Source organism: Miniopterus natalensis, chromosome 7 (genome assembly GCF_054644295.1).
Source record: "Miniopterus natalensis isolate mMinNat1 chromosome 7, mMinNat1.hap1, whole genome shotgun sequence".
Lineage (NCBI taxonomy): Eukaryota > Metazoa > Chordata > Mammalia > Chiroptera > Miniopteridae > Miniopterus > Miniopterus natalensis.
In genome coordinates this window covers 14,607,028-14,625,728 of record NC_142087.1, presented here as the reverse complement: position 1 = coordinate 14,625,728, position 18,701 = coordinate 14,607,028, and the positions used below count along the sequence as shown (strand labels likewise).

General features: G+C 48.5%; 1 protein-coding gene across 5 annotated transcripts in view; it reads right to left on the bottom strand.

Moving 5' to 3' along the window:
• Window positions 1-3,004: 3,004 nt before the first annotated feature.
• BCL2L1 (BCL2 like 1) overlaps window positions 3,005-18,701 on the bottom strand; it is a 45,746-nt gene continuing 30,049 nt past the window's right edge. For all 5 annotated transcript variants that reach the window (XM_087818818.1, XM_016200611.2, XM_016200610.2 and 2 more), the window contains exon 3: window positions 3,005-5,313. In XM_087818818.1, the coding sequence (XP_087674944.1) occupies window positions 5,176-5,313 (138 nt within the window). In that variant the 3' untranslated portion in view covers window positions 3,005-5,175. The remainder of the gene's footprint in view (window positions 5,314-18,701) is intronic.

The window sequence follows — 18,701 nt, the reverse complement described above, 5'->3', positions numbered from 1 at the left end:
TGTGTCTCTCTCACATCATTTCTCTATCTCCCTTCCTTCCACTCTCTCTGGAAAGCAATGGAAAAGGTATCCTCGGGTGAGAACTAAAAAAAAATAAATAACAAAAATCAAAGAAGACATAAATTTATTAGAGGTCATGAGTTAATTTCTGTTTTCTATATATTAAGGAAAAGTTCTTGTTATTTTTGCCCATGACAAAGGCTGTGGTGGTGGGGAGAAAAAAATGGAGAGCTGGACATTATGTAATGAATTTGATCATGATATAAGCTGCTGATTTTTCTGCATGACTTGTTAATTTTTTAAAATTGCACAAGAAACACACACAATCATTATTTTAAACTTTTATAGAATTCATAAGAGTGTAAAGAAGTTAACTTTCAATCCTTGGCTTGCTGAAAGATTTTTTTAAAAATCATTTATAGGTGCTAAATTTTACAAAATACTATTTTGATACCTACTGAAATACCAAGGATTTTCTTTGTTAATGTTCAATACAGTGAATTACATCAGAACATTTCCTGTATTGAGCCAATCTTGTTTACCTGGAATAAACACTAAGTTATGATGTCTTCTTGTTTTGTTACGTCTGCTTTTTTAAAAAAATTGATTTAGCAAGCAACATGGATTTGTTGCTCCACTCATTTATGTATATACATTGGTTGAGTCTGGTATGTGCCCTCAACCTTGGTGCATCAGGGTGATGCTCCAACCAGCTGAGCTACCCAGCCAGGGCGCATATTCTGTGTTGCTAGACTCACTTTGTTACTATCACACTTAGAACTGTGGCTTGCACATCTGTAAGTAAACAAGCCTAGAATTCCCTTTCCTTTCTCTTCTCGTCCCTTCTTTGCCTTTCTTCCCTCCCTCTCTTCCTTTGTGCTATACAGCCTTGGTCAGTTTTAGTAAGTTATAAATTTCTCAAAAAAAAAAAAAAGTTTGAAAGCCTTATGTCACTTCCTGTGTTCTGGAATTCATTATTATTTTAAAATACCCAAAGTGAAAAAGTTCATTTGGTTTTGAAATCCACTTGGTTACATTATATTTGTCAACTAAAAAAACAAAAAACAAAAAACTACTGGAGCATTTAAACATAATTTTAATTGTAAGCTTTGGAATAGGTTAGAATCTTTTTTATCACCTACTTGAAGTGTTGACTTGCTGATGTTGACTACCAAGAACTTGAAAAATCAATAGGTCTTGATCAGGAATGGTAAACAATTTTGATCATAAAACCTCATATAAAAAGGGCTGCATTCACAAGAGCAAGTTTAAGAGATGAAATTTAAAATATTTTGGTGTTTTAATCAAAGTTAATACTTCATATCCTATGAAATTTGTCTTTCATTTCTCTCATCAGGTAATTAATACATAGAAATGGGATGAATTTTCCCCCAGGACCCACTTAGTCTGAAGCCCCTCCAGCTTCCCCTCTCCAAAATTTTGTGCATGTGACATTGCACATTTTAGATTGGGAATCAATGAGTTGGAGGTATGGTTAAAACATTTGTGGAATACTAAACAGCTAGGAAAAATAACGAAGCTCCCCTGAAGAGCTAGCTGTTGAAGCTGCATGATGAGTACACTTAACTTAAAGCACCCATGGAAACTTCTCTAAGAATCATTATGTAGGTATAAAAAGCAAGGCACAGTCTGTCACCTTGTGATAAAAAAAAATCAAACTATATTGATATCTATGTATTTGCCTGTATGTGAAAAGTGTTTCTGGAAGGATATCAAGAATCTGGGGCGGGGACTTGAGTGGCTAGGTAAGGGCCAGGGACACTTCGTAGGTGTCGAGGTGGGTGGGAAGTTGGAGACTTTGGTCTTGAACTTGGAATGGTGACCTTGAGCTCTGGGAGAACCATGACAATCTCTGAACCCACCAAGGGTCGGAAGTGCAGATGTCCTTCTGGTGATTAGGAAGGACGACACTGCAGAAAGCTGGCCAGGCAGGAGGTAGGCCTGTGGGAAGGCGCCTTGGGTGGGAATGGCTTTCATGTCACATCCCCCGGCCACCAGGTGGCAGTCAAACCCGATCCTGAAAGCAGATCGCGTTCAGAGGCGGGTCCTGTTTCCAGTCCCGCCCCACAGCTGGAGCACCACCGCTTTCCCAGACCTCCCCCAGACCTCAGGTCTCAGCCACGTGGAATTCCCAGAGGTGCACCTCCTTCCTCCTCCTGGGGACTCTGCCTATTGGCGGGGTCATTACTGCAGCCCCCCTCAACATCCAGTCCTCTGTTGGGTTACCTCATTCAATTTTGACCACCATCCCATAAGAATAGTGTCGTCATACCCATTTCATAGAGGCGAAAGTTGGGGCATAAAGGTTGATAACTTGCCCAAAGACGAGGAATGGTGACCCAGGATACACACCTGGCCTGTTCATCCTCAGAACTGGAGCATTAACTAAAGCACGTCTTCTTTTCAACTCTGCTCCTCCCCCAGAACCTTCACATGGCAGCCAGAGAGCCAGAGGGGACATGCTCTACTGGGGCATGTCATTCCCTAACAGCCTGTCTCTGGCTGCCCTCAGGATCAAGTTCAGTCCCCCTGCCCCACCTCTCAATTCCAGACACACCAATTTCCTTCAGGCTGAAGAAAACTCCTGTTCAATCTGAGCATTTCTTTCTTCATCAAGACCCCCCCTCCTTTAGTTAACCCCTATACATTCTTCAGGCCGGGGCCTCTGAGGTCACTTCTTCCCCGGAGCCTGACTTCTTGACCCCAGACATGCTCAGGTCCCACATTAAATGTTTAGCCACTCATTATGAGCCTGTTGGGTAGTACTGGCTTCCGGGCATGTGCTTCACTTTTGTAACCGTCATGGCATCACTAATCAGAAACTCAAGTCAGCCTTGATTTCTCGGACTCTCTAGAGCTCTCTCTAAAACACCAGCTGATCTTGTGAGATCTACCTTTAAAACGTTAGGTCAGCCCAGCCGGGCGTGGCTCAGCAGTTGAGCATCGACCTACGATACAGGCGATCAGGGTTCAATTCGCGATCAGGGTTCGATTCCCGGTCAGGGCACATGTCCGGGTTGTGGGCTGCAGCCGATCAATGGTTCTCTCATCATTGATGTTTCTATCTCTCTCCCTCTCCCGTCCTCTCTTTGAAATCAATAAAGATATATTAAAAAAATAAGAAGTTAAAAAAAATAAAACGTTAGGTCAAGTCTGACCCCTTATCTCCTTCCCCACTAGGTCCTTCAGGTCTTGCCATGCTTCCTTAGGGTCATCCTGTTTCCACCTCTGCCCTGCAACAGCTGTCTTTATATTTGTCCGTCTCCCTCCCTGACTAGAATGAAAGCTCCATAAAGGCAAGAACTGTTCACTACAGAATCCCGTGTCTAAGACTATGCTTGTGGCTGTTTTTCCCACTAGAATGTCAGCTTCCGAGGGCAGGAACTGCTTGTCCTGTTTACATACAGCCCGAGTGCCCAGCACACAGCAAGTGCTCAGTGAAAACCCCATCAATGTACAGGTGGAGAAACTCAGGCCTAGAGGGAGAAAGAAACTTGTCCAAGAAGCTCCCCTGAGGGCAGCAGAGCCAGCACCGAGACCCAGCTCTCCTGCAGCCTCTCCTGGCAAGCAGTCCCTTCTTTCCCATACCGGAAAACACAAGAACCCAGGCCCTTTGTTCACTGTTAACTGAACAAACTGTTAACACAGTTTATTACTGAACTTCACTTTCACCATCACACAGACTATTTCAAAGAGCTGGAAGAAGTGTGGGGTGAGGATTAGGGGAGGGGCAGGTGCCCCTCAGGAGCCAGGACCCCCGGCTGGCTTCCGCAGACCAGGGCAGGGAGGGAGCATCAGGCTGTTCAATCTCTGGGCACCAGCTCTCCACGTGCACACGCACAGCAAGCCAGCAGCTCCTCACACATAAATACAGACACACTTAACAAAAATAGTATATCATCTTCACAAGGAATAAAAACTAGTTTCGAATATGTACAGCAGAGAGCCTGGTGTGTGTGGGGGGCAAGGCTAGGCCAGGACCCCAGGGATGAGACAGGCTATGGGTAGAGCAGAGGAGAGAGGGAGGCCTGAAGGGCTTCTGGCCAGGTGACTCTGACCTGCCAGCCTGGCTGCCCAGGCTGAATGGGGGTGTGGCACAAAGCTGCTTAGCCAGGCAGGACTGGCCCCTCTGGCCAGCCCCACTTCCACCCTGTGCACCAGGCTCTCCTTCCTGCCCTTCCTGCCTGAGGTAGGGAAGACCCTAGGGCTCCCATAGCTGCTGCCTGTAGCTCCCCATCACCTCTGGGCCAAGGCGGCCAAACCCCATAGGCAACAGTCCAAAGCAAAGATGACACAAGGCTGATTTCCTTGCAGGAAGTGAGGCAGCTGAGGCCATAAACAGCTCTGGGGCACCTGTCTTGGGCCCAGTTGGTCCCTCAGTCACGGTCATGGGAGCCAGGGGAGGGGAAGGAGAAGGGAGCTGGGGTAGTGCTAAACTGCAAGGGCCACACTAGCTTTGGCATGGGGTGCATCCTGCAGCTACAGCCCCCTCTTCCTGGGTTGGGCTGTCCTCTAGCCAGAGACCTCTAGAAGACATTGGAGCTAGGGGCATGGGGACTTTGGCCAGGCCAGAGTTGGGGAGGGGATCCTGGTCCTTGTTTTCTTTAAACAGCCTGAATCCCTAATTAGTCAGAATTGGCCCCTAAGTGGCTATTGGAGGATGGGAATGAAAGGAAGGAGGGCCCAGGTCCTAGGGGGTGGGGATAAGAAATGATCAATTCGCAGGCCACAAACATGAAAACGAAGGCAATCTAGTCTCTCTTTCTGGGAAAAAGGGTCAGAAAACTTTCTAGCTCCCTGGCAGGAAAGCATTCTCCAGGAGCCTAAGGGGTAAGGGGGTTCCACCAATCAGGCAGGGCCCTTCTAGCCCCCAGTCACAAACTCCCACAACCCTGCCAGTTTCCATGGGGCAAATTTTGGGGAAACTTTGTGGGTTTCGAGGCCAGGAGAACTGAGGTGTGGGGGAAGGTGGCTCTCACAGAAGCATAGTAGATTCTAGAAAACTAATGGTGGGGACCAGGTCTAGGCCCAACCCTGTGATGTGTAGGGTGGCCATGGGCTGCATGTAGTGGTACTGGTGGCAATGGTGGCTGAAAGGAGGGACGTGGTGGGGGAAGGATGGGGTGGGAGGGTGAGTGGGTGGTCAGTGTCTGGTCATTTCCGACTGAAGAGTGAGCCCAGTAGAACCACGCCAGCCACAGTCATGCCCGTCAGGAACCAGCGGTTGAAGCGCTCCTGGCCCTTCCGGCTCTCGGCCGCAGCATTGTTCCCGTAGAGTTCCACAAAAGTGTCCTGCAGGGAAAGATAAGAGAAAGAAAAGGTGCTATGTAAGTCCTCAAATAATAATGTAGGTAGGTGGGAGAAAGGGGGCTATCTTCATGCAATGGCCTTGATTTGAAAAACTGCTGTCATCCTTGCCCACTCTGGGTCTGATAAAGGGTTAAGAACTACCCTCCTTCTTGACCTCCAGTTGGGAATGACCAACCCATTTTATTGCTGAGAAAACAAGTACAAAGTAAGAAAAGAGCTTTGTCCAAGGCCAGACAGCCAGGAAATGGTACTCTAGAGCCTGAGGTGGGAAAGAGATGGGCAAGGTCAGGGAATGACTGGAGGCCAAATGACCGGAGCAAAGTGCAGAAGGAAGGGATAGGAGAGATGTGGGTGCAGGGGTAAGGAGAGCTGGACCATGTGTGGTCTGGAAGCCACAGAGAAGCTTGGAGTCCAGGCTGAGTGAGGGCAGGGTGGAACCACTAGGCTTTCCACTGCTCTGATGGAGAGAGGGAGGTAGGGAGGGAAGGAGGGAGAAGGGACAGTAAATTCCCAGAGTGATTCATGGGGCGGAGTATGTTTGGAAACTCTGAAACTTTACCAGGGGTCCTTCTTTCTCTGGAGGGATCTTCTGCCCAGGGCAGGCTGAGTAGGGCAAAGTAGAGACAGGTAACAACTATGCAGGACTGAGATGGTTCTATGAGCTCCAGTCCCTGTCCCCCACCCCAGGGGGTGTGACTCTGGGTCCAGGAGGAGGTGAGCAACAACTCTGGACCCTGAAGCTAGTCAGGAGAGAAGCACATGATGTGGGAGGGAGGGGCTTTGGGTTAAATTACCCAGCCCAGGGTGGAACCAGTCTGTGGGGCAGGGAAAGGGGAGCTTAGAGCACCCTTTAATGAGAAGCTTCCCACTCCATTTGTCCTTTAATCCTCCCAACAATGCTGCAAGGCAGGCTGTCTCTCCCCATTTACAAACCAAGAAATTGGGCCTCTGACAGGGGAGGGACTTGATCAGGTCACCCAGCTTTGTCAGTGGTGGAACCAAAATCCAAGCCTAGTGTCTGGTACCTAGAAATAAATATGCTGTATGTATCCAGGGAGGGAATGAAATGAATCACTGGCTGGTTCCAGGGCCAGTGTTCTTGCCTCTCCACCAAGAGCTCACCCCTTGGGCCCACATTTCCACCTGGTACCAACTAGCTGAGTAATATCCGCTCCCTCAGACGGGGCCTGCCATCTCCCATTGGCCCTAGGTCCCACCCAGCCAGTTTGCTCACTGACACCTGCCTGGCCCCACTTCTGGACTTGATGACCCCCCACCCCAGTCCATGCTCCATGTAGAGAAGATTTTTAAAAACATACATCGGATCATAACACGCCTGTGCTTAAAGTCCTCTAACAGCTTTTCGCCGCACTCAGAAAGCCACTGTCATGTCTGTTCATATTCCTGGTACCCTAGCAGAGTGCCATGTGCACTGAGCTGCCAAGCTTGACTCAAAGAACCTTAACATTCATTCAGCCATTAGGAAGGTAGCAGCGACGCATAAGCTACAGCCCTTACCAGAAAGCTTACCATCTGCTGGGAAAAAGGTACTGGGGAAAGTAGGCAGACCACCTCACTCCAAGCTCTCAACCTTTCCAAGGCTTCCCATCACACCTGGAATTAAGTCCTTATCACAATCAGCAAGGTTCAGCAGGACCTGCCCTTCCCCACTGCACACCCCACGTGTAGCACCAGCTTCCTTGCAGTTCCTTGAATATCTGCTGAGCTCAGAGCTTGTTGCTTTTGCTGCCTGGAACACTTGACCTCAGATCATCACCTGCCTCACTCCCTCACTTCACTCCCAACTCTGCTCAAATGTCATCTCCTCAGAGGCCTTCCCTAGCCACCATGTCTAACATGGTATCTATCCCCATCTCTCCCACCTATCTGTCATCCCCTTACGCTGCTTTTTCTTCTCAGCACTTTTAAAAATAAAAATAATAATATTTTTATTGATTTCAGAGAGAGGAAGGGAGAGGGTTGAAACATCAATGACGATAGTCATTGATTGGCTGCCTCCTGCATGCCCCCCATTGGGGATCGAGCCCGCAACCCAGGCATGTGCCCTGACCGGGAATTGAACCAGGACCTCCTGGATCATAGGTCAATGCTCAACCACTGAGCCACACCGGCTGGACTCTTTTCAGCACTTTTCATAACCAGATTCTACACTTTGTTTTTGTTTGATTTATATCCTTCACTAGATGTGGCCTCATGAGGCAGAGATTCTGTCTTCTATGTACCCAGAACACTGTTTAGCACATGGTTGGTGGTCAATAAATACATGAGTAGAGCAAAGGTACAGCCTGTCTACTATGTGCCAGGCACTATTACCTCATTTCACTTTCATCATAATTACCAGACTAAAGACTTGAAACTTACTTCACAGATGAGACAACTGAGGTTTACAACAGGGAAGACCTTGCTAAAAGATAGCAAAGCCAGGATCAGAACTCAGCACTGCCCAATTCCAAAGGGAGTGCGGCTGCAGCAGGGCATTCCCTGTATGGGGCACTGGGGAGGACCTGTCCTGTCACTAGTGCTGAAAAAGGATGTGGGGGTGGGGTGGAAGTAGAGTCTTGGGTCTAGGAGACAAAGGTAGTAGCAACAGCAGCAGTCAGCCTCCTAACTGTTGGCCTTGTTACTACCCAGGCATGGCTAGTGTGGATATGCTTCCCTGTCTCTCCCCCTTCATCCTGGCTAGCCTCCATGGGTGTCGGCAAAGAAAATTCTTATAATAGAGTTTTAATTTTCCTGATCCCAAGCTAAGTAGGCCCAGGTGAAGTCACAAAAAAGATGGAGCTGTGATGGGGGTAGCCCTGGGCTGTGGGAGGCATGGGAGAAGTGAGGCCATGGCCAGAAGGCCGTGGTTATCCCAAGGGGTCAAATGTCCCATATGAAACCAGGGACACTGGGGTTGTAGCCAAAGTGGGAGAGGCCTGGCACCCTCAGTGGGAACTTTCCTGAAGTGGAGGGCTGGCAGCCACAGGACATTTTCGGTTCTGGGGCTGGGTTGGAGTAAACAGCTCTGTCCCTGCGAAGGCACAAAGCACTCACTGTCCAGGAACAGTCATTCCAGGGTGGAGGGAACATTCTCATTTTGGTGACATAGAGAACAAGGCTCTGCCCTGCCCAGCCCCCACACGTGCATTCCTGGCCAGAACAACACTTCATCTCCACTTCAAGGAGCTCCTTCTCTTGGGGAGGGGGGTAACAGGATTTCCAACGGCTGTGGATTCTGCGAATTGCTTTTGCAGACAGAACACCAGCAAAATGGGGCGTGCTGTTCCAGGGCGGGTGCTGGTGCCGGGAGGCAGTGGTGTGGGTATATTTAGCCCACGGTTCACACGACACACTTGGAAACAAACACAGCCATTTTCTCAGCAGGCGGCTGCTCTGGATAAATAAACAGGATTGCAAAGCCGCCCAGTCTGGAAAAGCAGAGATAAGCCCCCACTGCTCCTCAATGGCTCCCACTGGTTTTAGCCACAGCTGGCATGGTGGGCAGGGAGGTGAGAGGTAAGGGTGGGTTGGAAGGAGGTCTCTGATGTCACAGAGGCTTTAGGAGACCCTGGCCTGAGAGACTGACTGCATCCTCGGCTTGGGTTAGAGCAAATGGGGGAAGTGTCTTTTTGCAGCTGTGACAGCTATCATGGGGATCCATGTGGGGGTTTTCAGGGCCACTGGGGAGAGGCAGTGGCTAATGACCCCCATGGGAGAACCATGGGCTCCTAGCCAGGCAGACCCCACAAGTACGCAAAGCCAACACACCTGTCCAGTCTACAGTGTCTCACAGCCAGTTTGTGGTAGAACTTAGACTAGAAATTGGGGGTCTCGCAACTTGGCATTGGGGCCCTTCAGAATGGTAAGACAAGAACCAGGGTCCCCAGGAAAAGTCAAGGATGGGTCCACTTTCAAAGTCCTGCCTCCCACAATCCTGGCTACATATGAGGAATGGCCCCACCTCACATGATTCCTGCCTCTGTGCCCTATGTTGAGACCCTCTGTGTGTCAGTCTCTCCCATCAGTCTGGGGGGCTCAGTGTAGGCAGGAACCAAGTCTGATCCATGTCTGAAACCAGGGGCCCATCCAGGGGCCCCTTACATGACTAATGTCAGTAAGATCTCTGCCCAGAGGCAGCCAACTGAATAATGCAATCCATCTGCAACCCTGGAGAAGTCAGGAAAAAGGCGGGCACAACGATGTTCTTGGTGCAGTGGCCCAAATGCCAGTGGACCACCTACCCTATCAGGGCGACAGTATAGTCCCTGCTTGAACCTGATCGGTCCTCCATTTCCCACTTTTCTCCTTTCTCACCTCCCATGTTTCCACGCTTCTTCCTAGCAGTATGACTTTAAGCAGGTTACTTCACCTCTCTGGCTCCTAGTGTCCTCACTTGTCAAATAACAATAAAATAATGCCAGTCACTGAGCTAAAGCACTTTGCCCTGACTGAGCCATATTCCCTGATTACATGCACAATCATGGTCACTTGAGTGATTATTTCTTGTCCTGTTTCCCCCACCAGACTGTATGTGGTTTTGTCACATGTATCTCCAGAATCTGGTACTGTACTTAGAACATAGCAGGTGCCATTCTAAATGAATCTGGTGACCTGGCTGGGTTGCCTGCACCAATAATCCGGCTCCAGTCTTTGCTCCTAACCTTGTACATCTCTCTGTTCAGTTTCAAAAGGACAATACTTTTTGAGGCCCCATTGTGGGCCAGGTGGATGTACTTCTGTGACTAAAGGAGGTCCTCATTCTAAGCCCAGGTAAACTGAGGCCCAGAGATACTGAGACCTACCCAAAGTGGGGAAGTGGGGAAGCCAGTTTCAAGCCCCAGTACATGCAGCAGCAAACCCCATTTTCTGGGCCAGGGCTATAGTCCTGAGTCCCTCTAGGAAGGGGAAGGTGGCCTGAGGCTGCTAGCTGAATGAATGAGCTCTGGCCTCTGCCAGCTGAGGGGGAACTGGGTGCCACAGGAAAAGGATGTGACGAAGACCAGGAGGGAAAGTGAAACCTTTCCATCCTGGCTTCAGTGGGGAACAAGCAACTGTGCCAGACGAGCCCTTCCTTCCTCTAGGGTGACTCTAGAGAGCCCAGGCCCCCTGCTTCCTTCCTGCTTGGTTATTTTGGGAAAGAAGTAGGTGGAGAAGAGGAAGAGGCTCCTAGCAGCCCAGAGAAAGTGCCAGGGACACCAGGGCTGTATCTTGCTCTGGCCTCGCATGGCCCTGCCTGGGCAAACTGTGAGTCACTCTCAGAGTCACTTTCTGCTCCTGGCCTCAGTTTCCCCGGGGAGAGAGGCTGATAAATGTCTGCTGAGTAGACCAATGAGGCCTTGTTAGGAGATCCTTCGGAGATGGCAGGAAGGGTGGGTGGGGCAAATAGAGAGTCTTTATCACTGTCTTGGCAGGGAGTTGCAGGCGGAGACTAGGAAGAAGTGAGGTTTGTGGTTGGAATCCACTTCCCCTGGCTCTCCCAGGGGAGCATGGGCCTGGATGTGGGCAACTCAGAGGGGCAGCTTAGTGGGGCAGGGGCAAAGAGATGGGTGGCCAAATTCTGCTGGGCCTGCCACTTCAGTCTAGCCAACCCAGCTGTGGGTGACATAGCAAGCCTCCCTACTTCTGAGCCTCAGTTTCTCCTGCTTTGACCCCATCCATGGGCAGTGGTGGTGAGATCAGAGGATGAGGCACTTGGTAAAGCAAGGTGACTTTAGTATTACTGGCTGAAGAGGGTGTCATAGGGGGCCCAAGCTATCTGGGCTTTAGGAAATATTTGAAGGCATCTGCACCACAAACTTCGTTTTAATCTTTCTCCAACTCTGCCCCTGTCAGCTGCTAGCCTCTCCTCCCCCACCTACTCCCCACCATTAGTTCTAAGAAGCTAAGCCTGACAGATGTGCTCATTTCTCAGAAAAGGAAGTGGTTGTGCTGGGAGGAGATAACACCTCAGCTGGGGAATTGAGAAAGCTATCTGGCCCAGCAGCGCCCGTGGGCTCTCCTCCTTCCTCAGCTCAGCAACAGGGTGCTAGCTTTGGAGGCAGAGAGAATTCAGAAAAGCATTTACTGGGGGCACAGATGCTCATTTAGGGGCTCACAACCTCCTTCCCTGGGAGTGATGGCTGATATTTACTGAGCACTTACCGTGGTGCTAAGAGCTTTGTTGTGTATACAAATTCACTTAATCCTCACAATAACCCTGAGAAGTAAGTGATACTAATACTCTCCATGTTACAGATGAGGAAATCAGGCACAGAGAGTTCAAGTGACCTTTCCAAGGTCATCTATTTCATAAATGGCAGAGTTGGGAGATTTGAATCCAGGAAGTCTGGCTCCAGAGCCTAAGCACTTAATGGCTCCTGGGTGGCCACTACATGCTCGTATGCACCAATTCCCTGGAATTCCGAGGCCCTCATCCCAACTCTTTCATCCCACCCCTGGTGACTCCCTAGCTTTCATGAGTAGATGGCCACAGCCTTTCATTCTTCTCCCAGTGTCCAGGGTTAGAATGACCAAGGCACACCCTTGACAGAGTCAGAGACTCAAAAGTGACCTAACAACATATCCATCTACCTTCCATGGATACGCAAGCTCACCTCTAACATCAACACCCAGATGGCGTTCAGAAAGGTGGAGCACCCAGGTCACACATTGGGTGTGTGCTTCACTCCAGATGGTCCATACCTGTGGTAGTTCACAATCCTCTCTAGGGCATTCTCTGCTTATACACTTATCATAAGGGGCTCCCTCCCTCCCCGGTGGAACATTTTATTTTTAGACAGATCTACTGGAAAACTTTTCCCTTTGTCAGCTCTACTGTGAATCTTTGCCTCTTTCCTTCTATCATTCTCCTCCACCCCCACCCTCGTTGGCTGGGCCTTAATTTTGATCGTTTCTCCTCTGTTGCTCTTGTCCAACTTGTGCAACTCTATCTCAGGGGCTGCCCAAGAAGGCAATACAAGCTGATAGAGGAAACTTTGGTGGCCTTGCTCTGGGCCCTGGACCAGGTCCTGCTCCTCTCTGAGTATCAGTTTCCTCATCTGTAAAATGGTGGCACTACTACATCCAAGGCAGATGACAAATTAAGTTCTATATCTCCACCAAGCTGGACTGCCAGAGCAGAATAGGCCGGTACCCAATAAGTCTTGCAACTAGACTAAGATGTTTAGCTGTGGCCCTCATCTGTAAAATGGGGATTAAAATGTACTTATTTCACAAAAGCACTGTGAGGGTTCAATACATGTAAAGCTCTTAGAACAGAGCACAGCACATAGTAGACTAGTAAATGGCAGCTATATCACCAACGCTCAGTGTGAGTCTTAGAGCTGTCGCCATGGGCTGCAAGACCCTGGCAGGTTTCCTCAGCTTCGTCTAGGCCAAGCTGCTTCATTCCTCACATGCCATATTCTGTTCAGCCTCAGGACCTTTGTCCATGCTGGTCCCTCTGCCAAGCTCTCTCCTACTTATCTCTTAGGTCTTACTTAACCCACAAGTCACTTCTTCATGGAGGCCTCCTATACTCTGCCTCTAAGTCACCTTTTTTTTTAATCTTCACCTGAGTATATTTTTCCCATTGCTTTTCAGAGACAGTGGGAGGGAGGGAGGGAGGGAGGGAGGGGAAACATCGATGTGAGTGAGAGACAGACATGTCAATTTGTTGCCTCCTGCACGCGCTGCATACCACGTGCCCCGATTGGGGCCAGGGATTGAGCCTGCAACAGTGGTACATGCCCTTGGCTGGAATTGAACCCGGGACCCTTCAGTCTGTGGGCCGACGCTCTAATCACTGAGCCAAACCAGCTAGGGCTTGAGCTGCTCATTTTTGACTATGAGCTCTGTCCCCCAGGCCTAGCAGTCAGTGCTAGGCCCAGAGAAAGTACTGATGAGTATGGCTAACTGGTAGACAGTGAGGAGGGAAGGGAAGAAAGGCCAGTTTCTATTGTCTTTCCATCTCCATCTTAACTGCCTGGCAAAACTAAGAGGAAGACCTGAGATACCAGGTGACTGGGCAGGGTGCCCAGGACTCCCCTGATACCAAATTCTCCCAGGGTCAGGAAGAGGGACAGAAAGTTATGGGGAGGTTCTAGAAAAGGCATCTCCTGCACTGTGTTGAGGCAATAGGCAGGAGGGACTGTGGTAGCAACTACAAAGAACAGGGGCTTAGTTTCTGGGGCCAACCCCCTGCTTCATTCTGGGGATCTATGCTTCCAAGTACTGTACTCCATAGTCCAAAGCAGCACCTTCTTCCTTTCTGCCCAAAGCTGTTCCCACTCCCTCATCTCGCAGTGATCAATGTCACAGGCTGTAAATAAAACAGCACTGGACTGAGTCAGCAGATGCACGGTTCATGTCCCAGCTCTATCACTGGCTTGCTTGGGATGCTGGGAAAGCCTGGGACTTTCGCCATCTGTAACGTGAAGGGGATCATCTCAAAGGGCTCCTATTAGTGCTCCAGCGCGAAGAGGAGGAAAGTAACACACAGATGACAGTGACACCTGGGCTCTCTCTTTCAGGGGTGTCCAAAAGATCACGTAATCAGCGTGGAAGGTGAGAGGTGACATTTTGGAGTAGAAGGACCTGTTGCCACAAAAGAATCTGATTCTCCTCCACCTCAATGCCTGCTGAGCCTTGCCCTGAAACCTGCAGGATTCCAGGGGAAAGAGCAATGGGCACATGTAACCCCGGCAAGCTCCTCAGATGGGCCAGACCTTGCCGGTCTCTGCCCCGTGGCCTCAACCTCCTCACCCAGCACTGCCTCCAACTAGTCCAGACAAGTCCAGGGTATTTTCAGCCACCTTTATCTGATCGGAAATGTTTGGAATTCCAAGCAGAAAGGGGTGGGAGCAAATCGCTGCACCACCCTTCCCTTCCCCTGTACATGTGAGTGCTCACACACACATCCTGGTAACCAAAAACTCAGCTGAAGGCTCCTGCAGGGCTGCATTTCCTACATTCCTGTTCCTCCTAGCCTTCTCCCCGATTCATCTCCACCCCAGTCTGCCAGCCCCTCAAGGTTTAGAATAGCAAAATGCCTTAAATGAAGTACTCTGTAGTGGATGCTGCTGAGCCAGGGGCCACCTGGAGGTTTGCTATTCACAGTCAACACCCAGAGCACCAAGAAACCACCAGGACCACCAAGAGACCCTGAAGCAATTCACTGTCCCATATGATGTGGCATGTTGAGCACCCAGAAATTACGTGTCATAATCTGTGGTTCACAGAGATGTGAAACTGAGATCCAGAAAACCTGATGGGAATCCCCTAAAAGGGGTTCTGACCTCAGTGCTGTGACTGCCTACTTGTGGGACTTGGGGCAAGACTCTTTACGTCTCCAAGCCCAGTGTCCTGGCTGTAAGCGAGAATACTACTCCACAGGCTTGGCAGCAAGAATTAAATGGTTCATGGAAAGTACCCAATAATGTTAGCTGTTTGGTTTTTTAATAGCTAAAAATGAGTGGCCCCATTTGTGTATCTAATTATTTGTAGCTACAAACAAAAAAAGTAACAGCTAATATTTACTAAGCCCCTGCTTAAATTCTCAAAATCTTGCAAGAGGGGTTGTCCCCATTTTGTCAATGAGGAAACTAAGTCTCAGAGAGGTGATGAAACTTTGCCTGAGGTCACGGTTACTAAGTAAGGGTGTTTGACTCCACAGCACATTAAATTTTGTCAGTGTAGTAGGATAGATGCCGGAGGATGCTCTTCTTGGCTTCCCCATTTCACCCACCCGTCCACTATTTACTGAGGATCTGCTACTCTTGGGTCCTGGAAGTCAGAAGTGATTTTAAGGACAGGAAAGAGGTCCTTACAGAGAGGGTCCCTCCCACTATCTGGTCATTATCTTGGAAACAAAAGTGATGCCAAGTAGCTTTGGTAGAGCTGTTAGCTGAATTTTCTAAGGTAGACCATGACCCCTTTGTGGGTTGACCTGTGGGGTTGCAGGAAGGACTAGACAAGTTGCCCTGCTTAAGCTCTGGACACTCATTCATGCCATAAATCTTTATTATTAAGTGCCCACTAAATGCCAGGCACTATGCTAAGTGCTAGGGATAAAGCAGTGACTAAGTCAGATGAAAATTCTTACCTGCATGAATTTACAATTTAATGGGAAGAGACAGGCAATAAATAAATGTGTAAGATGGCAATAAGTGCTAAAAGAAAAAATAAATGAGAAAAGGGGTTAGAGAGAAACATGGAATAGGGCAGGATTAGAACCCATGTTCAGGGAAAGCTTCTTGAGGAGGTGACATTTAATCAGAGCCCTGAATGAAGGAAAAAAGCACTGTAAGGATCTGAAGAAAGGCAGAGCGAACAGCAAGTGCAAAGGCCCTGTGGTAGATACATACGTGGGGTATTCTAGGAACAGAAAAGACATCGGTGTGGCTGAGGTCAAGTGAATGAGGGGAGAATGGTGGTAATGGGGTCTGGCAGTAGTCAAAGGCCAGACTGTGCAGGGCCTTGAAGGCCACTTAAGGCCTTGGGCTTGTCCTTTGGGTGATAAGGGAACACTGCAGGGTTGTGAGCAGTGGAGGGATATGATCTGACTTTGGTTTTAACAGGATCTCTCTGGCTGCTGGCTGGAGACCTCAGGGGCAAGGGTAGAAATGGTGTGGTGAGGAGCTGATGCAGTCATTCAGGAGAACTATGATGGTGGCTTAGCCAGGATAGTGCCAGGGAAGCTGGTAAGAAGCAGGCAGATTCAGAATTTATTTTTAAAAGTAGAGCTAAAAGGATGTGCTGATGGAATGTGGACTGTGGGAGTTGCTTGTCTCTCTGGCCTTCTGTTTCTCACCTACAAAAAGCTAAGAGACTTGAGCATTTTTTCCCAGCTAACTATGGGAACCCTATGGAATGAAGTAAGAAAACCATTTCTGCTCTCACTGAGGCAAAGCCATTTGCTCCCAGGCCCCGAAGGGTAGATGACAATAACAGAAGGAAGGAAGGACTGGACAGAGACAAAGGGAGGGTAAGGTCTGTCTGGGCTGTGACTGCCCACTTTCAGCAGACACATCAATAGAGCTCCAGATACTTGCAGGACCACAGAGAAGCCAGGCCTGGGATGAGGGTGGAGGTAGAGACAGCTTGCTTTGTATTAGGAGTTAGAGGGCATCAGGCCTGTATTGTCTCCAGAGCCTACTAGGCAGAAGGTGCTCAGTGAGTCAGTGAGTGAGGGATGGAGGCAATGCCAGGAGGCCAGGATATGGGCAAGAACTTCCCAAGTCCTTCCAAATTAACAAGAGGTAAGCCTGGGTCAAGGGATTCCTCTCTTGTCATTCCTTCTGCATCGATAACATTCTAGTCTGTCTCAAGTTCCCATTCTTCATGAATGGGAGACTTCGAGGTCTGAAATCACCAAAGCTGAATTTTTGAGCTGGAAGGAAGAACAGACACATAGGGTCCACCCTATCCACAATTTCAGCCATCACTCTGTTGGCCTTATCCATGTATTATTATTATTATTATTAACATTTTTCTATCAATTGACCCACTTTTATAATATTTTTTAAAAAATTGACTTTAGAGAGAGGAAAAGAGAGATATTGATGTAAGAGAGATGTATCAATCGGTTGCCTCCTATATGTACCCAGACAGGGGATTGACCTGCAACCGGGTCCCATGCTCTGACCAGGAAGCAAACAGGTGATCTTTTGGTGCATGGGACAGAGTTCAGCCAACTGAGGCACCCTGGCCAGGGCTCAAATGACCCACTTTTTAAAAATTTAAATGAAGGTATTGAAAATTCTTAACTCTCTCCACCCAAAACTTGTTCTGTATCTTTCCCCTTTTTAGTAAATGGTAGTAGCTTCATCATTCTAGGTGCTAGAGTCTGGAACACCTTGAAGTCATCCTTAAGTCCGCTCTAGCTTCAATCTGTCAGCAAATTCCACTGGATCTCTATTCAAAATTGATCCAGTATCTACCACTTCTCATCATCTTTACCACTATCATTTGGTCCAAGTCAACATCATTTTCTGCCTGTATTGTAACAATCTCCTTACTGGTCTCCCATCTTCTTACCTCCTGCTATGGTTCTTCACCAAATAGCAGCCAAAAAAGAGTCCGTCTAAAAGCAGTCAGATCCTGTCTGGTCAAAATACTCTACTGCTTTCCCATCTCACCCAGAGGAAGAGCCAGAGTGTCTCACCTTGGCTCACACAAATCTTCACCTTCCACCACTTTCTCCTCTGCTCACTCTTTCCTAGCTATATATCTCCCCTGCTCTTCTTCAAACATGTCAAACACACCCTTCTCACCTTGAGGGTCTCTGTACTTGTTCTGAAAGGTCTAGACTGTTCTTACCACAGACTGCTACATGGTTTACTCCCTCAGGTCATGCAGATCTCTTCTCCCATGACTCCTCAGAGAAGGCTTTCCCCACCACTCTTTATTAAAAACAAACAGATACTTGCCCTGGCCTGGTAGCTCAGTTGATTAGAGCATAGTTCCAGTGCGCCAAGGTTGCGGGTTCGATCCCTGGTCATGGCACATACAAGAATCAACCAACGGCCCTGGCTGGGTGGCTTAGTTGTCCCATACACCAAAAAGGTTATGGGTTCCATTTCTGGTCAGGGCACATACCTAAGTTATGGGTTTGATCCCCAGTCAGGGTGTGTATGGGAGGCAACCAATCGATGTTTATCTCTCACATCCATGTTTCTCTTTCTCTCTCTCCCTTCCTCTCTCTCTCTAAAATCAATAAATAACAAAAATTTTAAAAATAAATAAAAGAAAAAAAGAAATACCAAAAGCTTCCTAGTCATCCTCCACCCCCATCATCACTCTCCGTCTTTTTAGAATGTAATCTCCATGAACATGTAATTCATGTAATCTCCACAGATATCCCTAGTGGCTAGAATAGTGCTTGGCACAGAGTACACACTGAGTATTTGCTAAATAAATTTAAAAAATGAAAAGGCAACTTGTATTACTACCATAAATAGAAAACCAGTATCATTTGCCACAGATGGAAATCAACATGAAATAAAAACATTGACTATTAGAATAAAAATATGTCCATTTGCATTATCTTGAAGACCAGTGGTTCAAATACCAATCTTGGTCCCATGTCTTTACAAAGGAGGTAAGTGAGCCCCAGGGCAGGAGGAAGCTCAGGACAGAATAGCCAGCCAACTGGAGGTCAGTCCAGAGCAGCCATACAGGTGCCAGCTTTGTGCCTTAGAACCATAGTCCCGCCCACTGGGGAGTACAGACAAAGGGACTGAATCTTGGGAAGGATGCAGTTAGGTTAAACCTACAGAGCTTGTCAGAGGGGCCATGAAAGCTCTCCCTTGGGCCAGGCACAGAATTGGCAGCTCTGCTGAAGGGAACAAAGGCCAAAGAGGGGTGTACTAGACTGTAAGAGCCTCATG